General features: G+C 38.4%; 1 protein-coding gene across 2 annotated transcripts in view; it reads left to right on the top strand.

The window, feature by feature from the left end:
* plxna4 (plexin A4) overlaps positions 1-19,787 on the top strand; it is a 289,182-nt gene that overhangs the window by 160,075 nt on the left and 109,320 nt on the right. For both annotated transcript variants that reach the window (XM_066705129.1, XM_066705130.1), the window contains exon 5: positions 3,753-3,853. In XM_066705129.1, coding sequence (XP_066561226.1) covers positions 3,753-3,853 — 101 coding nt within the window. The remainder of the gene's footprint in view (positions 1-3,752; positions 3,854-19,787) is intronic.

Below are 19,787 nucleotides of genomic sequence, written 5' to 3'. Positions count from 1 at the left end.
TTTGTACATTGGTCAAAGATTTGATTTGGTCTATGCCTTAGTATAGATTGCAGAGAGTCAGAGCATACAGATGCACCTCCTCTCAGCAGGTGATTTGCGTTGTTTAGTGAATTTGCACTGATAAACCAACATGAATAATAATCCAAATTGTGATGTGAAATGGAATAATCACCCAGCCAGCAATTATAGAAAGGAATAACGGGAGGAAGGAAGTTAATTGGGACTGTAACTGTTCTGTTCCTGTTTCACATATTATTCAATAAGCCACTACCACCTGTTGCAAGACATTGCCCCGTTTTAATGGAGCTTGACGACTCTTCCTAAAGCCGTGATATGCACCCCTTACAAGGGCCCTGCATCTCGTTCTTAAATGTATCTCTTGCGTCAAGTTAACGAAGAGGGTCTTTATAAAGGTTACTCCATCAGTAAACCCCGGTTTGGTCAGCACTAGCGGTGTTAAGACACGACTATGAAAAACCATACTGTTGCAGGCTCTGTTCGCTGTGTCCGGGGATGGAGCTGGAAAGAGAGGGGAAGACATTTCAGACACAGTCTCACCAGCCTCTCCGTGATGACACTGCAGGGGCTGTTGACTGCGAGGAATGAAGTCATACAAATATTGATGATAATGCTGGTAAAGGGTTCTTTCCTCTGAGAGACACTTCTTAAAGGACCGGGAGTTTTATCTGAATTTCATGCTTGGGAGACCAACGTTGTTGAACTTCCTTATTAGACTCTGAAGTAATTAACTAACACTGGCTTGGTGTGCCCTTCAGGTACCGGTTGGCAGAGACTGCCTCAGTGACTCTCGTTGAGCCTCTCACACACACTTATTGTGTGTCGTTGTGTGTGGAGCCACAGAAACTATTCACTGTCTCACTCCCAGCTTTGGGTATACCAGTGCTTGTTTTGCGTTGATAACTATATGAAGACACCATTTTTGTTCTATCAACTTATGTAAACTAAAGATTTAAGATGTTACATATAAAAGGAACAGATTTTTTACATTAATAAATATAACACAGGTTAATTTGTCTTCTGTGGGCTGAAGAGCTCTGCATTATAGTAAATATATTTCACATTTAAATTATAATACAGATTTTAAGCCTTCAACTCACCCAACTATCTGCAAGTTATACAAAGTTTTAAACACATGCAACCTCCAAGTGTCTGTTGTGTATTTTTTTGTGAATTTATGCAGTGAGCAATTAACCAAAAAAAAAAAACCAAAGTGATTTTTGCTAACTGCTAGACTGTGGAATGCTAAGGTGAGAGAAGTGAAAAGGGAGACAGGGAGTAAAACATAGAGTGAATGATTTATAATTTTACACTCCACTTGCGTGAAGTAGACTCTGGCAAGTACAGAAGATCCCCACACGTTTTTGCACTTAATAAAATCTGCCAGGATAACAATCGACTCTCAGATCCCACGGTGTGCCAGCCACTCTTGTGCTTGTATGGGAATGGTATTTTCGCAAGATAGGTATTGTTGCTGCCATTCCAGTCCTTGTAAAGTGTTCCATTCGGAAACAGCAGGAGAAAAGGGGAACTCTGATCTGTGGCTTCATGAAAGGTTCTCCATTTACCTATGTCCATATACATCCAGATCCACACAAGTTCAAAGATGATATTGTTCTAGTGGTGGTGAGCTCATCAGAACATATTATCTGTCATTATAGCTAGCCTCTCCCCCCGTGGAAAAGATATGCAGCTCGTTTAAAAAAAATGCTTGATTGTACCTATATATAACTTTGATGGTAAGGGCTTTATTTGTAATAATATTAGAACGGTTGTATATTTTTAAAGCTATAATGGTTTTATTTTTGGAGTTAATGGGCTAGACTCAGTCAATACTTTGATCTGCCCCTGAATCACAAGATCCAAACCTGGGCCTCAAATACTTGTATTTATAATTAGTAGAACGTGGCTTCTGACAATCAATGAGACCAGCATTGGACACAAGTGTGGAATTTGCGATTCTAGGTTTAGGCCAATATTAGATTTGAAAATTGTCTGAAATTGAAAGTATTTTATGGAAATGTAAGCTAAGTTAAACACTCTGTCTGCATTTCTTAAAGCTCCATAAATGTAGCTTGATGTGTAACTATGCAGGTAGGATACAGCCACTGGTATTCTTCCCTTGTTTGTCACAGGGTGGAAAACTATAACTACACATAGCTAGGTCATAATCTGTAACCTTGTCAAGGCACGGTGGGTTCCTCATTTCCTTTAATATGTCCAGTGTTTATTAAAATTTATCTGGTTTTCATTCATCACAATCTGTTATCAGTTTGATTGTGTATTTTTTTAATTGCCCTTTTGGTTTACCATCAATTTTACATCAAGAGATTACACATTAGCACACATTGTTTTGAGGAAAATACAACAATCTTAGGTTTTTGGAATTTTAGTCAAACAGAATCTGCATCAGACAGTGCCATTTATTCCAGAATTTGAGAATTAACAGGTGCTCTTCCAAAATTCTGGAATCGTTTTATCTGTGCTATGTCTGTGCATGTCTGGTGTAAACTCAAGCTGAAATAGCATCACTGTGCCTTTGCTTCCCTTTTTTTTTGTTTACAGACTGGCATTGCGAGTGTCTGGTAGATCATTTCCCTGGTCTAGACATAGAGCATTTGATTTATATTTGCCTTGGCTGTGAGGATTTACAGAAAGGGAAGAACATTCAGAGTCCTCATACAAAAGCTGTGTGCTTGTTTATAAGTTTTATCTGAGGCTACCACAGTGTCACACAGCAATAAAACCGACACAAAGCATCATGGGCAGATCAGGTTGAAAAACAGTTAGGGTACTTTTTGAATAAACTTTTGCAATTCGTACTATGCATCAATGATGACATTGATCTCCCTTTTTTACAGTCACCGATAATGGTTGTGTGTCACACCTTTCTTTCTCAGGACTTGTGAACTGTCAATAACTATCTGAATGGAAAGGGTCACCATGTGAGATTTCTGTCATTTAACACTGCTGCTAAAACTGGCGGACACAATGTTATTGCTTATTGCTAAGGACTAATCTTGGACTCAGAAGGTTTCTCATTTCTATATCCAAGAAAGTATCCGTGAAATAAATTTACTTTAACCACATACTAGATCACCTTATACAGTCTGGTCTTACAGAAACTATAATGAAACTATATATATATGTAATTTTTTTTTTTAACTGATACATTATGTAACTTTTTAATTACATAGTGAAGTGTTGTAACAGAAACACGACATTTTTCGGATCATCTGTTAAATCCTAATACTTTATTTGAAAAGATCAGTCCAACCTAAAATAATGTTCATGTTTCTTTTCATTGTTTTAACTATCAATATGTGATTAAATAGAAATAGCTGGTGTATTAAAAACCCTTGTACCACTTGCAGTATCCAGATAAACTGACCATATGAGTATTGTACTTTTATCATGGTTTTTACTGTGGCCATGGTTTGATCAAGATCATAATGCAATTCTTTTTCCAACTTCATATATGTTGGAACTAAAAATCAATAAAACACACACATACAAAAAAATTAGAATTTGAAAATTGAATAAGAAACTGTCAGAGAACCCCCTGCCTGCCCCTTTGCCACTATCTCCCTATGAGACCTGGAGAGATTAGACTGACTGAGATAGCAGGAGATAGCAGCACTTCCAAGTGTAAATGGGTTCACGGCTTTTTCTGGGCTGCGGCTGAGCCGAGAAGTGATGCGAAAGACTTACATTTTCTCCTCTTCATCTCCTAGTTGACCCGGGTGCCTGTGGAGTCGTGTGGACAGTATTCAACCTGCACAGAGTGTCTTGGCTCCGGAGACCCCCATTGCGGGTGGTGTGTGCTTCACAACACGTAAGTAAAGGAGAAAATAAACAACATATACATCTGTATTCACCAACCATTACTTTTCTTAGTCTGTTCACTAAGAAGACTGTTTGCATTTGCATTTGTTCAGGAAAGCTTGTGCTGCTCACTTCAGGGGGAATTCCAGGAATCATTTTCTTGGCTTCTTATTTGACACAAATTTAATTCTTGTAAAACAGTCCTCAAGAAATTCACAATTGAACCATTTAATTACAAACTTCACTGTTGACTCATTGATTCTTCTGAAAGCTTTGACTTCTAGTAGGAGTATGGGTTGCTGTGCTGCAGACCTATAAAAGTAGCTTGGTCCTTGGAGGGCCCTGGTGACTGCTCTGTGATCCATGGGTACTTTTTGATATTAAGTTCCTGGTGAGAGGCATGGTGCCAAGGCGTAGGGATAGATTTCCACAAATCCCTGTCCTAATTCTTCAGCTAGAAATTCGATTCCATTGAGCAAGAGCCATAGAGAGCATTGATTGGTTCTTGCCAGTGGAGGGAGAAGAAGGGCTCCAGATCTCTCGTTGCCATAACGATTCTCTTTCCCACAAGCCTGGATCTATGTCTGAGAAGTGAACAGGCCTCTGTGGGCCCAGTAAATTACTCAGTTGGTGTAAATTGAAAATTGGAAACTTGTCCTCTTCTTTGGCCTCTGGGGGCTTTTGCTAGTTTGGCCGAGCTTGTAAATTCTAGAGCTGGTACATTGGAAATGCAGTGCCCATAGAGGACTGAGTGCTAGTGAAGGTCAAAGTTATATCAACAGACCAGAGCATGAAAAAAAAGGGGGAGTTAAAAGCTGAAACCTTTAAGCTCAAGACCTGCTGTATTTCAAAGCTGTGGCCCATGTGCCTTTTATTGCTTTTTTTGAAGGACAACAGTGTAGGAGAATAAAAGCATTTGTAGGAAAGCGAATAGCTCCAGGACATACATTTCTCACATTATACCGTTTACACAATGGATAATGGACTTGGAGAGTGAATGTTATCAAAGAATTACATTTTTATTATTTACCGAGAATCATGGCTGATGAGGTTGAGGTATATTTACTCTTTTATGTTGCTTAAAAAAACTTGCAAAAGCCACCCCCTTTTCAGAGCAAACAGACTGAGCAGTCACAACCGTGTTACTAAATGTTGTACAGAAGCAGGAAAATTCCTTATTGCCCCCCCCCCAAAAAAAAGAAGTTTGTAGCTGAAAAGCCTCCCACAAAGAAACCTAAAGAATCCTCATTTTTTTTTACTCTTGGAAAAACAGTCAGCCATCTCTCTCCTACTGTGAGGAAATTAGTGTCAAGGGGGGGAGAAAAATCTGTCGCCCAGTGAGTGTCCATTTGCACAGAGGGCATGGGTTCTGGTAGGATCAACGGGATTAGTGTCTGGAAATTGAATAATGATGAAACAATAAATAAAACCATCAAGCCTATCGTTATTAGAAAGTATGCTACACATGACTTGCTGCACTTGGATATTTTTACATGGCCCAGTGCCCAGTCGGGAATAACATCTCTGTCTCATCAAAGCAGGCAACCTGATATTACACACACAGCTCTGCCTAATTGATTGCCCCCGAGTTTACCTTTCGAAGTAACAGTCTTCAGAATAGTTAATAGACCCCAGGTAATCCTAGACCATGTCTACAGCAGGCAGGCTACGGCTGGTCCTTTTTCATGTGCCTGCTTTTATTGTGAGCTAAATTAACACAGCAATCGAAGCGTTTATATATTTTATATATATATATATATATATATATATATATATATATATATATATATGTAGTTGTTTGTTTATTTGTTTTCACCTGTGTAGTAGATTGTATTTTATAAAGGGGGTCCTACAGTGTTACATATCGATACAGAAAGTCTGGAGATGAGATGATTCTTCATCTGTTTCTTCTCGATCTCAACAACTAACTAAAAACAACAACATTCCTATGTACATGTAAGGTTTGAAATATGGGCTTTAAAGCAAAAAGGTTCAATGCATTAGCCATTGCATTGGACCAAGACACCCTATCCAATATTGATTCAAACACATGTACAACTAGTAATGTATGGAAAACAAATCCATTCCTCCTATGATTTGTGATATTTGAAACAGTGTACTACTTTCCCAGAAGACTGCACACCAGCATAAACACCAGCAAGGAGAGACGCATACAGAGGCCCCTGACATTTACCAGTGACTGATTAACTCAATCACTAATAATGCATCAGTTGTGTTGCCTTGCAGTCTGGTTCCCATAGAACATAATACTGGGTGGAGCATTTAGCTCACAATATCTTATGAGCCCTCCTTTGTAGAGTTTTAAAACATAATTAATCCCTGCCATCAATTTAGATTAGAGCATACAAGTTGCATTGGCAAATTCCATATATGCCTAAATATACAAACTGGTTATTAACAGAGACTCAATTAAATTATCTTTGCTAATCACATTGGTTAGTAATTTGAGGTTTGTTAATCTTATACGTACATAATTTCTAAGCTAATAATTGTCAATAATGTTATTACAAGTTTATAGCCGTTTCCATTAGTGTTTATCCACTTTATGGAGAGATGCTTGATAGGAATAGGACTCGACCTGGCTTCCTCAGATCAAGTTGGCAACCTTGTGGCACTACTGTGGAATGAATCCGCCCGGATAGCGGGATGTGAACGTCAACCAGCAATCGGACACTGACGTCGCCAGAGCTCATGTCAGCTCTGAGGGAAAGGTCAGGGTCCTGCATGTAGCACCGGAGACAGAAATCAAGGAGCCCCCTCCGTCTGTCTGAGCTGCACATTTTCTTATTGATTAAAACATAAAAAGAGAAAAAGGGCTTAGATCGCCGTTTTCAGCCCCGCTGTGGGAAGCAATTCAACAGGGACTGTGGCGACTCGGGGAGTATCTGTGCTGTTATTGAGTGCTACAGTTAATACAATATTGATCTTTTATGGCTGTTGTTAAGGCACATCCCTCACACACCACCCCAGAAAAAATAAATAAATAAATAAAATTAAATAAACCCACGGAATTGATTGTGCTTTTCTCATCTCGGTTAACTGGTCTGAGTCAGCTCGGCAGGGTCCGTTTTGGAGCAGCTAACACGCACACACCAGCCTAAATGGCTAAATCCATTTCTGTTAATGGTTGCCATTAGAATCTTAATGTGCTCCACTTTTTGTGTGGCTCATACTTGGAGGTGCACTTTGCAGCTTGAGCTATGACATCATTTAAAACGCAACCCCAAAAGTACACAACAATGAGCCATCGAATCCACCTTGGAGACTTCGTCTTTCAAACATCCTTGCTCAGGAGAGGAACGGCATTTCAAACGGAAGCATAAAAAGGAAGAGCAAAGGACACTCATTGTGATGTGTGTATTAAGTGACTTTCAACACCTAGTAGTGTGAAAACTTTGTGATAACTTTATTCTTTTTTTTTTTTTTAAACAGTTCCCAGTTGTACATATTAGGGAAGTACAATTCTTATATTTCCCATGGCAGGATATTATAGAAAGAACTCATAAGAACAGGATACTCTCCCAAACATATTTGGAGTATGAGTGGGGAATATGCAGTGCTTGCACCTGCAGAGTATCTCATATCCTCATATCGCTTTTTTTATTTTTTTTGCCCCATTCATTGCTCCTTTGGGTTATTTTGATTGATTCTGGTATCTCAGCCAGGCCCAATAAGGTGCAGCGTGTTTACCTCTGAAGGAGAAGATCGCTTTAAAATGGGATTTTAAAAGAAGAAATAAAAAAAAAAAAAGTTAAATGCGAGACATCAAGGTGCATTCATGTATCTTGGCATGAAATCTACAGAGCTCAGAGACAATATGGCACACACTGCAGAGGATGAGAACATAATCACGGTGACTGCAGCACACCTTTGACAGAGCAAAGCACTTCACAACGCATGACATTGAAAGGGACTGAAGGTCAGCAGTTCGTCAGAAAACTATTTCAGTGACTGTGCCTTAACTGCACACTATCTCAGCTCTCCTGTTATGCAGGCAATTAGACATGGCGGGAAACACTGCATGGACCTATGTAACACAGCCTATTTAATCTTAGTATGATTATGAACATTTTTGCTTAATTTCAGTATATATATATATATATTTTGTTTTTTGTTTTTATGTTGCATTGCATGGGATTGACCACTTTGGCGGTGCACCTGTGGGAGCCTTGACAGTGGTAAACTTTACAAAAGACAATATTCAGTGCACTTTGTTTTCGTTTTTTTCTTGGAGGTGCTGATTTAGTTTGTGAGAATGGAGTTTTGCAACATTAGGGATATTTTTCATTAGTAGTATAGATGGTACGTAAGTAGGTATGTCTATAACTGACTTTTGATGTAACAGCATTTGGCAGACGACAGCAACATTACAGTATCATATTTCTGTACGTATCAGAAAGTTAAAACGCTTGGCAAAGTGTTCAAAAGCACCTTCTTCCAGGCCTCCCCTGGAGCAATTGTTTGCATTAAGATGTTTGAATTAATAATGATCCCCATGTTAAATGAACTGCAACACAATGATAACATTTTTCTGAAGGCTAGTTTCTGGTGTCAACAGTAATGTGTATTTGGCACCTGGGATAATTAATTCGTGGCCTTACTGCCGATCAGATTGCAGGTTCCTGAAGTTAGGTTAGTTTTGCTGGTTTCTTCAACCCTTTACAGTCTGCGTTTCTGCATTAATTTAAATTCATAATAACTCTGATGATATTTATATTTTTTCCATTGTGATAATAGAATATGTAATCAGATGTACCAAAATATCTTATTAAGGCCCAGCCCCTCTTCCTCCACTTTGAATATTTATAAGAAAATCAAAATGGATACTTCAATGCAAGCTTAAATACTGGGGCATCGTGATCTTGATATGCACTCAGAAGTTCTGCCATAGGCTTATATTAGTATTATGTGAGTGAGTAAAGCGGACTAAATATGAATTACATTTTTCTTTGAAGTCGATCTGATTTTCAGAGATGATGGAAGTTTTAATCATAAAAATGTGATTTTACTAATGTCAGTGTACGAGTGTCAGCCTGTAGTCACCTTTCCTCCGCCTTCTGTTCCTGCAATAAATTGACTAGGTTATAATTGCGTAACTCGCTTTCTTTTAATATCATGGAAACCTGGCTCGTCTGGGGTCTTAACTGCGTGCCAGCTGTGTGCGTGTGCCTAACTGTGAGAGAGACACAATTCTTTGATCGGTGTTCTATATGTGTCTGCAGTCTGCTGATGTGTTTCTCGATGTAAGGAAACAACGGGGGGCAAGAACTGAGACTGGGGAGGCAGTACGGGTTCAAGTCGAAACCTGTTAGAGAATGTACCATGTTCATTTACTAACACCAGCCTTGTTGTGGATTTACCTGTGCCTTAGACACGATGTGCAAGATCTAAATTCATGCACATAAGTAGAATGTTTTTTTTTTGTTTTTTTTCTAGCTTGAAATGAACAATACATTATTTTGAAGTGGCAGAATTATTTCTCATAGGTGGACTTTAAATTGATTGCATTCTTTTATGGATTATTATCCTCATTTGAATAAAAGCCACTTATTTGAAGAATGGGGTAAGTGTTGTGTCAGGGAGAAACAGTTATAAATCTGATGTTAGCCATTACACATGGAATGGCTGATGCTTGGTGTACATTTGACAAGTGTTTGTCAATATAGCCTTGTGTAGCCTTTATGTGAACCCACACAGTTATGCTGTATAGTACAGTGGCTGATATTTTAGGAGTTGGTCTTGCAAGTCACATTCCAATCACAGTGAAGAAGCTTTTGAGGGGAAAGCAGGATTTTCAAAGGTAAATGTGCCAGGGCCATAGAAAAAAGGAGTCTTGCCTCACCTGAGAAAAGACTGTCAGAACACGTGCATTAACATAAATCCCCACCAGACAGCCGGCTGCCTTTTGTGACAGACAAAAATACATGTGATTGACAGACATCATCACTTGCAGCAGTATGATCTCGCACTCAGAGGATTTGGCTTTGTCAATGTTATTTTAGTAGCATTTAATAATTCATGCTCACACAGACACTAGTCCTGCATTTCTGAGATCCCAGCCTCCTATTCTAGCCGCTGGATTCTACTATTCTGACTGCCGTCGCTGGGATTCTCTGCTAAACTGTGTCCTTATTATTATAATTAAACTTAATTATACATTACTTGGAAACAAAGATTTCTATGTACATTCAGCCCTTTAAGCCTCAAAAGGCAGTGACAAACTCTGTTGCTCTCACTCCTGCTTCTTTGAACATCGTGGTTTAGCCTAGCCATGTGTGTGTTGCTGTGTGTACTTCTCAGTGCTAAGAGCAGCTAAGTAACGGAGGTGAAGCGAGCGCACAGAAAGGGAGACTCTTGGAAAGCTTTCGCCTTTCGCAATGATCCATTTGCATGAGCAATCGATGTGAATTTACCACAGCGCAGAACGTGAACAGACAATTAAGATCATGTTTTTTTAATTAAAAAAGACTTTAAAGCAACAACCCCATCAGGACCTCATCTGATAGGCTAAGGCCAATATTCTCACAAATCAGAACAGTGAACCCACTCCACTCGCCATCCTCCCCTTCTCCTCTCCCTCCCCCCCTTTGCTATCTCCCAGTTGTATCGATTTTAGCTTCCCTTTTCACCTCATTTTAGGCTAACAGCTCCTCCTAGAGATCTATAAAGTAAACAAAAGCACAAAGTGAGCAGCTTGCCCTTGCGGGGATAAGTGCACCGGGGTAAACTGGCAGAGTTGTATTCAAGGATGTGGAAGAGCAGCAGAACCGTTCTATGCACATGGCTGCTGTGAGCTATGGATTCCCTTATTTTTTAGGACCTCTCTAGACATGGCAAGGAAGGTTGTGATGAGTTTGTCCATGTATTAGAACTTGTGTTACTCTGGGCTCTGCTCTGTTGTTTTGCTGGCATTTACAGCAGCCTCTTATAAAATGTTTCAATTAAAAAAAGTCTATGGGACCAAGTCAGATGACGTGGAGACTATGGTTGAGGACTGGGGCCAACAATGAATCTCTGTTTTTTGGTCGTTCGGCTTCAGCCTCAATGTCATAAAGTTGTTCTTTATCCATAGATTGTGGTCTATAATCCACTTAGTGAAAATTTTTGATTTTCTTGCATCTCCCTCAGTGAAGATGAACATGTTACCTGCTCCTGTAGAAGCCTAGAGTGCTATATTGGACAAAGGGTATAAATCCTAATAAAATATACCAACTGTTACATTTTCTTTTTGAAATGAGTAATAAGATTTTAAGCAGTGGTTTATGTATAGTTTTCCTTTCTTGTTTATTTTAGTTGCATTTCAATCAGAGTTGTAGATAACAATAATGACTGTAGTATGTATATAGATAGATTACATTGCTCTGCCTATACATTGTGTAATATTAAATATGGCTGGATTTTCTTTTCACTGTTTGAAAGTAAATGTAATAAATTTGACAATGAAGTAATACAAACAAAACCTTCTCATAATCTTACAGGATTTATTATAGGATAGATTTAATGCATCATAATTGTGATGAACAAGATCAAATATTGGTTCTGGGTTCTTTTCTATTTCCAGATATATCTTAAGGGATATGTACAGTTGTAATTAAAGTTCTTATTGCAGTCTCCTTTGATTTGTTATAAGTATTGACAACAGTTGGTTAGATGACAATAGTGAAATAATAACACAATTCGAGACCGGCAATATCCAAAACATACAGAAGACTGCCATATAAAAACCAGCAGGAAGTTAATCCACTGCAACAAAACCACATAGCATATAGTGGAGTGGACCTTGGAACCACCTGCTAATTGAAAACTACACACTTGCGCTCAGTGGAGGCTTCTTCTTTTCTTCTACTGGTATTCTTCTATTCATAAAAATAACTGCTATCAAGTGCAGGTTTGAAGTCGGCTCTCAGCAGGTGGGTCATAGTCTTGGTATGATTCAGCCCTTGGTATATATTCTTTCTGTATATATTTGGCACTTGGAAGTATTATGGGAAAGGTGGACATATGGTGTGGCTGAAGAAAACACTTATTATTGTGCTTTTTGTTCAGTGAGGAGTAACAGAACAAGCAACCAGCAAATGTGTCTCTCTCTCATAAAGTATTTAGAGGGGGAGGCACTTTACAAGTGCACCAGGGTTTGTTTTTGCTACAATACAAACTGTAAACAGCTAGTAATTAGAATAGCAGTAAGTGTCACAAGCAACAATACAATAAATATTTAAAATTATGGTTATCCATTTCCAAAACTGTATTCAAGCTGTGCACAGCTTGGGGATAATTCAACAAACCACAGATTTATTTAACTCTTTATACATTACCTAAGAAGTGTTGTCATTTATGAAAGCTGCCTCATACAGGATCTCTCCTATGATAACATGGAAGTTTATGTACAAGTATATTTATGTATGTGTGTGTGTGTGTGTGTGTGTATATATATATATATATATATATATATATAAATAGATAGATAGATATTACTACTAGTGTGAATGGCAGAATGTGCTGAATATTCGATCTTTACATTGGATTTGTTTGCATAAACAGGCCAAGCAAAGAATTGGGCATGTTAAGGCAGTGGTGATGTCAGCCTGAATACAATCCCCATTTTGTACCCGGCTGATTCCATATTTTCTATCTGGTTATTCCATTGAATTAATCCTTTCATTATCGATAATGCATTTTTTTCTTCTTTGAAAACAAACTATTTGATAGAGCTTATTCACACCAAAATGTTGCCTAAAGTTGATTCCCTTGTTAAGAAATGTCTTGTGTAAGTTTTAAAACCAGCTTTTCTGGGCCCAAAAAGTCTTTGTACACACTAATGAAGTATGAAGAGACAGGAATCATAATATACTCTTCTGCAATTAAACAGACCTGACTTTTATTTGGAGCTCAAATATCAGCAACCTTTCTCCACTTAATTAGAATCTGTGTTTCAGAGACACTTGGCCACAGCTAGCTTCTTGACGAAGAGATTAATATACAGCCATCTTACTGATCATTTGCATTGGCATTTACCCAGAACCTGGGACAGTTTGCAGCTTTGTCTACAAAATAATAATCTGTCTGGGCTAAATACTATATAAAGTACTGTGCAAAAGTTTTAGGCAGGTAAAAATGCTGTAAAGTAAGAATGCTTTCAAAAATAGACGTTTTAATAGATTATATTTATCAATTAACAAAATGCAAAGTGAGTGAACAGAAGAAAAATCTACATCAAATCCATATTTGGTGTGACCACCCTTTGCCAGCATCAATTCTTCTAGGTACACTTGCACACGGTTTTTGAAGGAACTCGGCAGGTAGACCCAAACATCATGGAGAACTAACCACAGTTCTTCTGTGGATTTAGGCAGCCTCAGTTGCTTCTCTCTCTTCATGTTGAGATCAGGGCTCTGTGGGGGCCATGCCATCATTTCCAGGACTCCTTGTTCCTCTTTACACTGAAAATAATTCTTAATGACTTCCGTTGTATGTTTGGGGTCGTTGTCATGCTGCAGAATAAATTTGGGGCCAATCAGATACCTCCCTGGTGGTATTGCATGATGGATAAGTATCTGCCTGTACTTCTCAGCATTGAGGACACCATTCATTCTGACCAAATCCCCAACTCCATTTGCAGAAATGCAGCCCCAAACTTGAAAGGAACCTCCACCATGCTTCACTGTTGCCTGCAGACACTCATTCGTGTACCGCTCTCCAGCCCTTCGGCAAACAAACTGCCTTCTGCTACAGCCAGATATTTCAAATTTTGACTCATTAGTCCAGAGCACCTGCTGCCATGTTTCTGCATCCCAGGTCCTGTGTTTTCATGCATAGTTGAGTCGTTTGGCCTTGTTTCCATGTCGGAGGTATGGCTTTTTGGCCGCAAGTCTTCCATGAAGGCCACTTCTGACCAGACTTCTCCGGACAGTAGATGGGTGTACCAGGGTCCCACTGTTTTCTGCCAATTCTGAGCTGATGGCACTGCTGGACATCTTCCGATTGTGAAGGGAAGTAAGCATGACGTGTCTTTCATCTGCTGCAATAAGTTTCCTTGGCCGACCGCTGTGTCTATGGTCCTCAACGTTGCCTGTTTCTTTGTGCTTCTTCAAAAGAGCTTGGACAGCACATCTGGAAACCCCTGTCTGCCTTGAAATTTCTGCCTGGGAGAAATCTTGCCGATGCAGTAGAACTACCTTGTGTCTTGTTGCTGTGCTCAGTCTTGCCATGGTGTATGACTTTTGACAGTAAACTGTCTTCAGCAGCCTCACCTTGTTAGCTGAGTTTGGCTGTTCCTCACCCAGTTTTATTCCTCCTACACAGCTGTTTCTGTTTCAGTTAATGATTGTGTTTCAACCTACATATTGAATTGATGATCATTAGCACCTGTTTGGTATAATTGTTTAATCATACACCTGACTATATGCCTTTATGATTTAGATTTTTCTTCTGTTGACTCACTTTGCATTTAGTTAATTGATAAATATAATTTATTAACATGTCTATTTTTGAAAGCATTCTTACTTTACAGCATTTTTCACACCTGCCTAAAACTTTTGCACAGTACTGTGTATATGTAGTCAGCAGCTGCAGCCTTTGTCAATCCACTGCTGGATGAAGGCCTCTCCAAGATGTTTCCACTCATCTCAAAGTGCCTCTTTTCCAAGTCACACAATCTTCCCCTCAAGCTTTAAAATACCCCAATAACAAATGTGCCTAAACTAAAAGAGCCACCCTGTCTGGACAAAGTGGTGAGTTGTGTCTAGAAAACTATATACAGTGTGTGTGTGTGTGTGTGTGTGTGTGTGTGTGTGTGTATATATTTATAGATCTATATATAGATTGAAGTAATACAAAACATCTTGGGGAGGCCCTCATACAGCAGTGGATCAATATGGGCTGATGATGATTATGATAATGATGATGATGATACTACTAATCTGGCATCAAAACAGACTGAACTGAATTTAAAGGCAACTGAATTAATCTTTTACAGATGCACCAAAGATATTGACTTGCAAGGTTGAAGAGGTCAACAATTAGCCTATGTGCAGTTGGTATCAATAGCTAATATCATCAGCTGAAAACCAGATGTCCAGTAAACAGAAGAACACTAATGGAATGGATTACATTATCTATGCACTGTTGGTCATTATAGATATTCCTGGAAACCTTACTACAGGTCTACTAAGAAATGTAAACAGCATATTTATTGTTCATTGGCAGTTTACGGTAATTAACCCATGAGGGGTATATCTCACTGGCTACTAGGGTGAGTAACCAAGACTCCAAAAAAGGACATGACATAAAATCATTGTTTATCCACAGTAACAATTCTCAAGGAAGGAAGTCCTGGGAGGCAAATACCAAGGATACTCAATATTGTACATAATGGGGTACAGAGCAACAGATCAATCAACAGACAGAGATTTCTGGTTGGCTTATTGTCTTAAAAGTCCAAGGATTATCCTCTTCTAAGCAGCAATCAATTTGCTGCTGATTTAATTTTCAAATCAAATGCGTATCAAAGAAAAAGCAGTACAGACAAGTATTTGAAAACATGTTATGACCGTAAGAAGCTCATTAACCTATTTTGATATGAGGAAAAAATAAATAACTAGGATGGTCACATGGAAATTATTTTATTATTTCATTTTGTTCCTAGTGCAGTGCCAAGACCTTACCCTACTGTGGAGGCAAAGAAAAATGTCAAATCAAGAAAAAAAATGTTGAGATTATTGAATAAATGCCATTGACTTACACATCGATTTGGGTATGTGAATCAACAATGCCAGGAAAATACAAAGCAAGTTTCATAGGCTGTAATACAAGTCAAAAGGTGCAGCCACTGAATACAGAGTATAGAGTGTATATAAGCTTCACTCTTTAATTAAAATTTCTCAAGAAATGTCAAACTCTACATTCACGTTGGAACTCTCTCTCTCTCTCTCTCTCTCTCTCTCTATATATATATATATATATATATATATATATATATATATACACACAGTGCAGTAAATTCAGGGGTATGCCTTACTGCTGCTATGGAAACCTATCAGAACCTTTTGAGTATGTTCTGTATTTAACCCTATAAGATTGAATTAGGCTTTAGTACATTACCTTTACACAGTATAAGGGAATCAGACATTTACTAATAAAAAAGTATTACTAATCATGTGTTGGGAGAGCTCTAGCTGGATTTGTGCTGTGCTGTATTAAAGGGTCATTTATCATATTCCTGTCGTGATGCTGTTTTTGTGGATGAGTATTTACTCAGAAGATCATTGAGAAGTGTCAAGGGAGTTTGGCAATCAATATGCATTGTTATTTCATTGTCACTATATCTCTAGGGGTTGTTGACCCTGTAACTATGAGAGCCAGCACAGTTGACCAGAACTCGACTGCACATGAAAGTGTATTTTTCCCCCAGAGGGTGTAGAATTACCTAAATACCAGGCCAGTTTTTTCACGGTTCACTTAGAACAATATACTACACTGAGATATAAAATTAAATAAACTAATTCTCAAAGCAGGAAAATAAATAAATATGCAGGTGTTAACCTCCCACCCAGCTCTCTCCTACTGACCTCCTTTATCCCTCTTTTATACTCTAGTCAGTTTAGCCCCTCCCCCTAGACCCAACCATGATAGGGGCAACAAAAGAAACATTAAAAACATACATCCTCAAACATCGATTCCAAAAATTGGGTTTACATGAAAATAACAAATATAATAGATGTCATGTAGGATTAGATTATAAAACTAATTTAAACTATAAGTAAATAAATCACTCCAAACAATAGCACATTAACCCCCTCCCCATAACAGGATGTAAGGCAACTCAATGGTTTATAAAGCCGCTTATTAAGATGTCCTCTGTAACCTCCTACTGTAACCTAAGATGGCTGCATCTCAAACCCCCCCCCCCCCCCAGATATGTCTGTTTATTTTAAAAGAAGGTTACCAAACATATCTAATAAAGGAATGGGCTTTGCTCCATCACAGCCAAGAAGTATTAGAAAGGTGTAGGGAATATAATCCATCATTAGGGCACTAAGGGCTCAAATCAAAACATTGAGGAAACATACATCAGTCTTATTAGATATATCTACAGCAAGGTTATATCAACAATCCAAAAAAAGGAAAGGAAAGAAAAAAGAATGAAGACATAGAGCAAACAATCTATGATTTGCTGATAGCATAATATTTGCAAAAACACCTGAAGACCTGCAGTTTCAAATTCAAGAACTGAGGATGCAACAAAACTGGAGTCACAGTGAACTTGAGTTAGACCAAAGTCATGTTCAACAACTTTGTTAAAACTACAAAAATTGAGTAGATACAAAGAAAATTTAAGAAGTCTTAAGTTGTGTCTACCTTGGAAAGCAAATCAACACAGATAAAGATCTTATTGATGCAATCAAAAGAAGAGTGAAAATGTACCTACACACATCGCACATATCCAACTAACTTAACCTCATTAGGTGTGGTTACACCCTTCCCTGGCACCATCTGTTTGTACTTCCGTTAACAGGCATCATTCTCGGTTTCCCTGTGTTATTTGGATCCTCTGAGCAATTGATCATTCCACTTTCCATACTTTCAATGTTCAGTGCTGGTGCAGTTGGGGAAAGTGAAAAGTGGTATTAAAAAATAAAGAAAAAAACAGTTGGCATGCAATATTAATCAGAGCTACAGCCTTGCACGTAGACATAGTGCCATGTAAAACCACATTTGAATCAATCAGCATAATTGCCTCCATGGACGACAAGCCATAGTGAGCGTGTGATAGTTATAATTGCGTGTTGTCTATGGAAAAGTGATTTGTTATCACGAGCCTATAAACCCTGGCCTCTCTTGGCCTTCATATAAAAACAAATGGAAATTGATTACCCATTAGTGGACGTTATTGAGAGAGGGACTGCAGTAATGCAAGAGTCCCGCAGACCAGTGGAGCTGAGATGAAAGTGACATGGGGACAATCCATTTTTTATGTTATTTATTCTGCATCCTGAATTTGATTTCTGAAAGTACCGTATACCAAAAAATATTGCCTTCATTCGAAGAAAGTGCTTACATTTTACTGTACACTAGGGTGTATTATATTTATAGAGAGCAGGTATAAAAGAACTGCAGGACTTGAGATATCTTCGCTGAGATGGCTTTTAGCTTTCTTCCATTAAATGGTATGTCATTAAGATATAGATTCAGCGCACACGTTACGCTGTAGCTATTGCAGGAATAACAGAACAAGGTCATAGTCTCGGCAGAAACAAAACGGAAGCAGCCCTGATTAAATCACGGTGTTCTTATTGATATTGTCAGTTTACAAGTTGATCACTATACAAACGTTTGTATTTATTTATTACTTTATGAAACTTACTTTAGGGTTGCTGCTTATTCTTATTCTTATTCTCATTCTGCTTATGCTGGCATTTAAACACCTACACACACACAGTCACAGGCACACTCTGAAGCTTCATTGTCCATGTGAATGGCTTGGTTCTTCCCTGGCACCCTGTGACACCTAAATACGCATGGGATTTACTCTGGTGCCTTTGAATGGGGTCTCAGGGGAGTAACAGGTACTGACTTGAATCTGTTTATAAAATGGAACATGCCATCGTTTTCACAAAACTGTCAAACGGCTCTGTCCGAATGGCTGCTTCATACTGTCTGCCCATCCGTCACTGTCATCCCCCTGTCACTGGGATGGGCACTAACACTGCAGGGAGGCCTGGTATGTCACAACCTGCTGATGCATGAACAGGGAGCACAGACGAACACAGAGAGAAGTCAGGCTGTATCACCTTAGGCCAGCTAATCAATTCAGATAAAACTTAGTAATGAATGGGAGGTGGGAATCCAATTTTGAATGCTGACAAAACTATAGACAAAAGATTTGTCTCGGTGAAAACAAAAGTGAACTTTTAAGGCCTATTTCAATAGAAAAAGGCCCAAATGGATCGATTTAATTAAGATACATGCATTTCAGTTAATGAATGCACTTGGCCACATAGGTCATTTTATGAAAATATAACTAAGCAAGAAAGACTGGGCATAAACTGTTGATTTACAGGAACATTTAGGAATGTTCTAGAAAGAGAATCGAACACATACTGATACCAGCTCATTGCCTTTTTGGTGCAGTTGAAACCAGGTAAATGGCAAGATCAGCTGTACTTCATATTTAAAATCTGTATTGTGATTTATTTCTGATTTCTTAAGTTTAGTCATTGTCTTAGGCTAAGGGTCATTATTGTACTGGAAAATGAACCCTTCACCCCAAAGTTTTTTTCATAAAGATTGCAGATCCAATCCAGGGTGCTTTTTTCAATCCCGGGATTTCAGGATTGTTGTTTTTTAAATCCAGGGATCCTGGGATTAAAAAGAGCTTCCCAGCTAACACACACATTGTTACGTTGCTGCAACGTTGTGGCAACGTTGTGTATTAGCTGTGTCATTTTCAAATGTAGTAATAATTATAATGCAACCAATAGAATCAACGAAAACAACAAAACGTTTTTATTTATGTATCACATCATGGATCGCATTAATGTTAAACAGATTGTTGTACTACTAAGTAGCCTAGAGTCTAGGAGATGAGACGAAGGCATTATTAGACGAACTATAATGTAGACTATATACTACACTAATATATATAAAAGCCATGTGCTAGAATGAGCCATGCTTTTTATGTAACAATCGAGACAAGGCATGAATTTAGACAAATGCACATTTGCACACAAAACAGCCACAAGTACTAGACTACTACTACTACACTAAAACATATACTGAGCAGTTAAACATTATATATGATAGCCTATTTTTTGTATAAGTTTTGTGTATTAATGGTTTATTAATACAGCAATTTAAAAAGAATGATGAAAGCCAGTTGTGTCTTTTAGGTAACTGTGTATGTTATGTACAGAACACATGCGGCT

Source organism: Amia ocellicauda, chromosome 5 (genome assembly GCF_036373705.1).
Source record: "Amia ocellicauda isolate fAmiCal2 chromosome 5, fAmiCal2.hap1, whole genome shotgun sequence".
Lineage (NCBI taxonomy): Eukaryota > Metazoa > Chordata > Actinopteri > Amiiformes > Amiidae > Amia > Amia ocellicauda.
The sequence above is the reverse complement of the archived record's forward strand: the minus strand, read 5'-3'. Positions and strand labels throughout refer to the sequence as shown.